At 29.7% G+C, this 8,156-nt stretch overlaps 1 protein-coding gene across 2 annotated transcripts in view; it reads left to right on the forward strand.

Moving 5' to 3' along the window:
- The first annotated feature begins 2,478 nt into the window (after positions 1-2,478).
- The window catches only part of LOC111632188 (intraflagellar transport protein 22 homolog), a 17,462-nt gene continuing 11,784 nt past the window's right edge, over positions 2,479-8,156 (forward strand). For both annotated transcript variants that reach the window (XM_023376558.1, XM_023376557.1), the window contains exons 1-3: positions 2,479-2,590; positions 4,719-4,801; positions 7,046-7,135. In XM_023376558.1, the coding sequence (XP_023232326.1) occupies positions 2,552-2,590; positions 4,719-4,801; positions 7,046-7,135 (212 nt within the window). In that variant the 5' untranslated portion in view covers positions 2,479-2,551. The remainder of the gene's footprint in view (positions 2,591-4,718; positions 4,802-7,045; positions 7,136-8,156) is intronic.

The following is an 8,156-nucleotide window of genomic DNA, read 5'->3' on the forward strand; positions in this document are numbered from 1 at the left end:
TATCCCTCTATCGCTTCTATTAGCGATTAATATAAATAAAAATTGTAGACAAATTACCGCCAAATTTTATTTAATATTAATAAATTTTTAAATAATTTATAATAATATATTATTAAAAGAAACTTTAATTAATGCATTGTCGAACGTATTTAAATTTTTTATAATTTATTATGTATAAAATTCAAAATGGTGATATCGTTCAGAAGCGGCACTTTTATGAGTTTTAATACCTATTTTTATATATTATTTTCTTCAATCATTTTATAACCAACCATTAACTTTTAATTTGTTTGCATTTTTCACATTGTATTTATTATGAAATCTTTTCGAGTCTTCCAAAGCGGGTGCTACGATAATCCGCCCACATTTCCGAATGATCTATCAAAAAGAAAGAGCTTGTATTAATATAATTCATATAAGAAATTTTCAATAAAAAAAATATTCCATTGCTTAAGAAACTTTCCATCTTTAAGGTAAAAGTTAGTTAGTTTGTAATGAAAGATGAACGACGGAATAAGTGTCAACATTAGATCTATTCTTGAGTTCTTCAGGAAAAAATCGCAGACCAACAGAGATTTTTTCCCTTCTAACCCTTCTATTATAATATAGTATTTGATTTATATAACTACGAACGTTATCTTACGTAAAGGTTTAAAACGCCAATTGCCTAATATCACGCGGCCCACCAGTGACCAAGCGAACCCACGGAGTTAAGTCGTGGGTTCGCGCATCGCACGAACGGACTGGCTACGTGGAGTTTTCCTGGTTTTCTCCACGTCTGTAACGTCTAAATAGGGGCCAGTTTCCCTTAAAAGGACCTCCCGGAAGGCATCCTCTAGGCAGATCGCTTCAGTATTGCGGTACCATAACTAAACAAACAATGTCACGCATTTTAAAAATTATTTAAGTTGTAGACAGTAGAGGAATGAAATAATTTTGAAAATGTGTTAGGTAAGGGTTTATCATACTAAGTGAACAATCTAAGATAACTTTTGTAGTTATATAAATCAATTCATTCGAATGTCGATCGGCTCGGAAGTTTTCACGAACAGGTTTGTAGGGTATTTTTAACCCAGTCACTCATTACTTGACCATCTCTGCTGTGATTCTGAACGAATTTACGATGGTCTTAACTATTCGTGCCTACAGGAAAAGAAAAGCCAAAAATGAAAATTATCATATAGTTTTATGCAGCTAACACTAAAGTGACCAAATCTTGAAATTAAACAGAGGGACGATAGGCCGGGTCCTTGGGCAAGACGTCAGACGAGTTAAATAACAGGTGCAGGTATTTGGAAGTTCAGTATTTTTTTTTTTATTACGAAGCGTGCTTTTTCTCGAAGAAAAATGGTGAGCGCCGATCCGGTCAGCTCTGATTAACTGATATAAGATATTTTAGCTGACAACATAACGATGCTTTTCGATAAAGTAATAACCAGATCCCGAATTTTGAAAATTTAACAACATTTTATTCAAGCCAGCATATTGTTATTTCCGCATTTGTATTGGCTCGAAGCATTTTTTTTTTTTACATTTTTCGGAAAGTAGAAATGTAGTATCGCAGTTATCATTAACAAAGGGAAACATTTTTAGAACTGAGATGGCAGCGGAACCGACTACATAAAAGAGAATAGTCTGAACCTTAGCTATGGCATGAAATTATTGCCAAATCGCTACCAAAATTGCTGAAGCTCAATTATTATACAGTCGACCCCCTATAATTACGATTCCTATAAAACTACAAAAAAATATACGTATTTTCGAAATGTTGAGTCGGATTAGTGTAGAATCGATTAATTTTATGGAAGAAAACCTTTCAATCAGCCGTAGTCCGTAAACTTGACACGTGTCGGGCTGTGATTGGAACGACTTGTAAGAAATCGGATTCCTAATAAATTGGAACGTATCTATATCTTATAGGGGGGTCGACTGTACAAAATTCATAATGAACTTAACACCTATGTCCCTCGCTGATTTTGATGAGTTTTGGCACAAAGATAGTGTTTAATATGATAATGCAATCCCTAAAACCATTTCATTGTAGGGACCATAACGAACGAGTAATCAAGGTTTAACTCTACTTTTTTTTTTGTTATAACTCTTTCCGCCCTGTGGGCACTAAGAGAGTCTTTTTTTTTGCAAGCTCATTACGGATTCGGCCGGGCCCACAATGGGGAGACCGGGTGGTGAGGGACGAGACCCGACGTATCCGAATGGACCACCCTCCGAAAAATTTCTGGGGATTTTTCGACCCGTCCTGATCGATCCCGGGTCCCCCAGAGCGGTAGGCTGCCACCTTGACCGCTCGGCCATCCGGCCACTCTATCATAATATCAGAAAGCATAGAGATTTTTTCAAAACAAAAAAAAATTTACTATTTTAAATTTGTTTTTATATATTCATATGTCGAACTTGGTATAAAACATTATAACTTATATCGAATTATATAAAAACAAAACTTTTAATTTTAGCTTTTGACAAATAATGCCGCAAGATGGCTTTTGCGTGGAGTCGTCTGTAATTCGGAAATATTTTTGGTTGGAAATTTAAAATGTTTAAAACCAAAATACTCGTCGTGGGACCAAGCGCTGTATGAAATATTTTCCATTTATTTAGATATTAATTGTTATTATAGACAGATTCACGTTTCGTTTTAATACTTATTAAAATAAATTTTAATTTATAAATATCCATAAATAGTTTTAAATGCTTAATTTTGATTAAATTCCTTAAACATTCGAATAATTTCATCATTTTAAGGAAAAACTATGTTGTAAATACTACATAAATTGGATTACCGAAGTCGTTTCTCATTTCTTAAAAAATATTTAAGGTTAATGTTTACCTAGGTATTCCAAGATGGCTGCACAGTGGGGACCCCCGTTCTAACCTAACCTAACCTAACCTATTCTAATAAATTAACAAAATTACTAATGTAAGATGTAAAATAACTCAAAAAATTAATTATATGAAGAAAGGAAATTTTTGTTAATTTATTAGAATAGGTTAGGTTAGGTTAGAACGTGGGTCCCCACTGTGCGGCCATCTTGGACTACCTAGGTAAACATTAACCATATTTAAATTTACCATTGCCCATTGTGAATCGCCCGGTGACTGTCGCTTGGTTGATGTGTACCCGATTGCAGACCCATTTTTGATTTTGGATAAAAATACCTTTAAAGTCCAAGTCATCAAGCACAGTTTTTTTCAATCAGGTATTTGCAGATGCTAAGTTGGAAAAACTATAACCTTATTAGGCTGCAATGAAAAAATTGTAGACTTATAAATTCCCCACTGTTGTCCATCCACCATCTGTCTTTCCTTAATCTCAAGAATGGAGTTAGTTAGATGAAAGACGAGACCAGATATGGAAACCTTAGAGCAGGAGGCTCCAATTAACTATATGTGAACATTCAATGCAAACTGGAAGTCATGATATTTCAATTCAAAACTTTTCTCCTGAAAGATGACCGGCATGACTATTTTTAAAGGAAAAGTATGATGTACGGGGGGCCTGGTCATTGTCTACAAAACTTACTTGAAAAGAACATGATATCTGGTGAAAGACGAATTTTTAATGTGTTTGGACAGTGACATGAACGTTTGGTTAAATATATCATATTACTTTGGCAATTTGTGTAAATGAATGGATGTACCAGTATGTTCATGTCATTTTATATTTCACATCATTGACCATTGACATACACAATACATATATATATTTAGTGAACAGTTTAATTTTGCTATGCTATGGTGAAGCTTTGCATTAAGTATAAATTATCAAATAACTTTGCATTCACAATATATTTCATGCCATATTAGAACTTTTAATCCTACTTGTAAAAAGGAAAATATTAACTTTAAACACTTTTACTGTTCAATTTTTTCTTTTTAAACTTCTGTTAATTTTGAAAATTATTCAATGCTACATGTAAAAAATTTTGGAAGATCATTCTTCCAAAATTTCTGATCTCTGGTTCCTTTAAGTATTTTGTATTTTGTTCATACAGCAGCATGGTAATGGTGCCCAGCAAAGAAAAAAATCTTGTCCAGTAAATTATACAAATCTACCAAAAGTTAATTATAATTTTGGATATGCTAATCTGCTTATGTTAGTGTTCATAAATGTATAAATTTAGAATTCTGGATAGTAAGAGATGGATCCAACGTTCTGAAAGTGTTACGAATGTGATAACAAAACAACAAAGTTTTAGCTTAGAATTCTAAAAAATATTAGTTAATAACAATATTAGTCAATCTCTAACAACAATCATTTTATTAGCAATCAATGTTGTTGTTAATAGTTTAATTGTTTGTATTTCTTTTCAATTTTAAAGGTATATTTTTATTGTTTTGAAAATTGCAAAAATACTAGTGTATTGTTTTCATTTAAATCCAATAACTCTTGATAAAATATTTTGTTGTCTAGCTTATAGGCTACTAGGAGTTATAGGATTTTCTGATGAATGAGATCACAAAATAAAATATTAGATCTATTTTCAAAACGTTTTATTAAATATAGTAAATTATTTAATCAAATTGCATACATTTATAACATTTCAACTCATTTTTATGAGTTTATGACTTTTTCATAAAAAAAACTTTTAAGATTTTTATTTATTTATGTTGTTAACAATACTAGTTATTAAATCATTGATCATTTAATAATAATAATTTATAGTGTATTTAAATTTATTAATTTACATTTTATATTTTAGAGTGGTAAAAGTGTGGTGTGCAATTTTTTGGCTGAAGCTACAGACAGCTCAACAGGTGAATATCATCCAACGCAGGGAGTGAGGTATTAAAATATTTTCTTTTTTAAATCTTGCATTTATTTTATATTTCAACCGTACTTTTTTAAAATTTGTTTTAAAGTAGGATATAATATAATGGTTATACACTAATATTGGATTGGTAGAAAATTAATGGGAATAATAATCCACAAAAACCTTTATATAACAGTGTTATATAACAGTATAGTGTTATAGCTGAAAGTCTCGCAGTGTTAAAGTTAGAAGTCGTATTGTGTTAATGGGAATATGTAAGATAAAAACATTCCTGCAATTAACCAATATTTTATTTAATCAAGAGTGTAATTGCCATTGTTAGTAATGGTTCTTTGTCAATGATCTACAAGTTTATATATGTTTTTACTTTCCCAATTGTTATGTATACATAAAAAGTGAAAATATTGGAATTGTATCAAATTTAACCCTCCAAGTTTTTTTGCAAATCTTCACATTTTGAGTCCTGAACCTAAAAAAAGACAGAAAATTTCATGGGTGTGTGTGTTTTGGCATCTATTTTGTTTAATATCTTGGGATGGTGTAATGATGAAAAAACAAAATTTGACATAGTAGCTTGTGTATAAGAACAGTTGATGCTATTAAATTTTGTGGTTAAAGGTTAAGGAGGTGAGGAGTTAATAGTATGATTAACAATATAAAAGTTATTTTTTAAATAAAATCTCATAACATTTATAGAGTTTCTATGGAATTTTTAATAGAGATTTTGTGCCTTTGTGATAACAAAATTGATTATGAACTCTTTCACTTCAATATTGTTTCACTTTTTCACTACTGATGAATGAAACAGATTAAAATCTGAAAGAACTTATCAACTTATCTGGGCAGATAAATACAAAACTTGGACAACTAAAAAATGGAAAGTTAGGTCATTTTTTTATTATTTAATAATGGGTAGCTACAACTTTATTCACTAACTACATGAAAAATATCATGCAGCTTGTGTAAGTTAGAAAGTGAAATTATTGTCATGGTGTATGGAACAGTCTGCACTGATAGTGTTGGAAGTCTTTGTTTGATTGAAAACACTTCGAATTTGGCTAGCTACATTAAAATATTAGAAGATTATTTAATTCTCACTACTAACAGGAGTGGAAGATGGGAGAAAAGTTTGAATTTTATTCATCAGCAAGATAGAGTGAGCACCATTCTATTTAGCTGGTTTAACCAATATTAATATTCCACTATTAGACTTGCTAGGAAATAGTCTTGATATGAACCCTATAGAAGATAAATGAGGAAAATTAAGAAAAAAAGTGACAGAGGCAAAACCATAAGATTGAATCATTGAAAACTGCTGCGGAAGTCTGGCTAAATTACAAAAGAAGTATATGGTTGCACTTGTCTCAGTTAAATGAAACCAGACAAAGTATTCAATTGTCTTTTTAAAAGTTTTTTGAAATTTTCCATATTTTTGCACTGTAATTTTGTCTTACAAACACACTTTATTTTAAAAACTTTCTGAATTGAAATTTTAAAGAATGAAATCAATTCTATTATTAAAACAAAGAAAAAATAATGTAGTTTTAAGTGTTATAAATAAATTTTGTGAAAACAATAGTAATTTTTGACTACTTGTGATGCAAGAAGGAACTTGACTGGGAAAAAAAAAATTCTATTATAGTGTCACTGAGTATTATTTTCTGATATTTAAATAACAAAAATTGAGTTTATTTTACTTAAATCTTGTCAAAATTAAGAGCATTTCATTAAATTTATAAAAATCATTATTGTTTATTATTATTTTTTTAAAAGACTTTCTGGGTCTCTCTGGGCCCAGGTAGCACATGGATATCTAAAGGTATCAAATCATCCAATGGCCATGTTTGAATTATAGATAATTCTTATAGGTCCACTCAAAGAGCCCATTTTAAACTTGCCTACTTTAAACTTCAGCAGATCCCTCTCAGTGGTCTCATTTGAAACAAGCATAATTGTTCCAATTGTCTACTTAAGTATAAAAAATAAACATGTTGATTTATTATATCTATTGGTTTAATTAATGTTCTTGATTAATACCGAAAAGAGCAAGAAAAAAATCTTTCAGTAAACTCTATCAGCAGAATATGTCAAAAAATTTATTCATCATTTACAAATGGTGATTCTGTTGTCATACATTATTATGACTGCAAGTGAATTGCAATTTTTGACTTAAATGTATTACTTTTTTCATGTATTTATGTATAAAATTTTATACTTATAGTAAAATTTTGATTAAAATTTAAAAATTTTAACAGAATATTGGAATTTGAAAGTGATACCATCAATGTGAGTGGACGAATTGTCAAAGCTGAAGTGGAGCTGTGGGATTGTAGTGGCGATACCAAGTAAAGTAAAATATATATGTTTTTTATTTGGTTTATTGTTGATTATTGTGTTATTTTAAAACTAAACTTTAATAGTTGTCAAAAGTTGCTGTTGCTCAATTGGCTAGGAAATTCACAAACTGGCACAAATTCTTACAAAATGCATTAAATGTGCCAAGTAGCAATAGTAGTAATACTCAAATTTTGATGCATGTTAAGAAGTTCTAAGTTCATTGATTGATTTAAGTTTAGAATGTTGGAACAATGTAATGTTCCAACATTTGGCATACAAAAAGTGATTTAGGGATATTAAAGTGTTAAGTTTGAAAGAACAAAATTATCCAACAGTCAAAGATTGCATATATAGGAAATCTATTCTTGTATCTAGCCTCATGCTTTTAACCTTTTACCACCACCATCTTGTTTACGTTAATTTTGTAAACTGTCTGAAGGCAATATAGGTCAGTCAGGCGATGATATTTTAAAAATTCACCAAAAATCAAATTATCATTATATTATATTCATATGAAAAAAATCATGTACATTTATTAATATCTTTAGTTTTAAATATGATATTTTTCAATACATTATATTAAAAAAAATTTATAAGAAAAAAAATAATATATATCCGAACTGATATTTAAACTTGATAATTTGTAACTTTTTGTCAAAACTAACATTGTTTAGTTATCTAGTTTTCTGCTGGCAATAAGCCAGAAAGACATAGAATATTGTTCTGTACAACTATATATAACACTTATGCATGTATGTTTATTCGTTTTGAAATTATCACACATTATATCAGACATTTGTTTGAAATCAAAACTTTATTATGCTGTCAACTAATATAATGAACTAATATACTTTATTCACTTCATATCAAACAAGAATATAAATTTTTGTAATAAACATGATTACTGTAGTAATACATGTAAAATTTGTGCATGTACATTTATTCATTGTGAAATTATTGCACATTATATCAAACATTTGTTTGAAATCAAAACTTTACTATGCTATCAACTAATATAATGAACTAATA

This window comes from Centruroides sculpturatus, unplaced genomic scaffold (genome assembly GCF_000671375.1).
Source record: "Centruroides sculpturatus isolate CEXI.00-Female unplaced genomic scaffold, Cexi_2.0 scaffold704, whole genome shotgun sequence".
Taxonomy (NCBI): Eukaryota; Metazoa; Arthropoda; class Arachnida; order Scorpiones; family Buthidae; genus Centruroides; species Centruroides sculpturatus.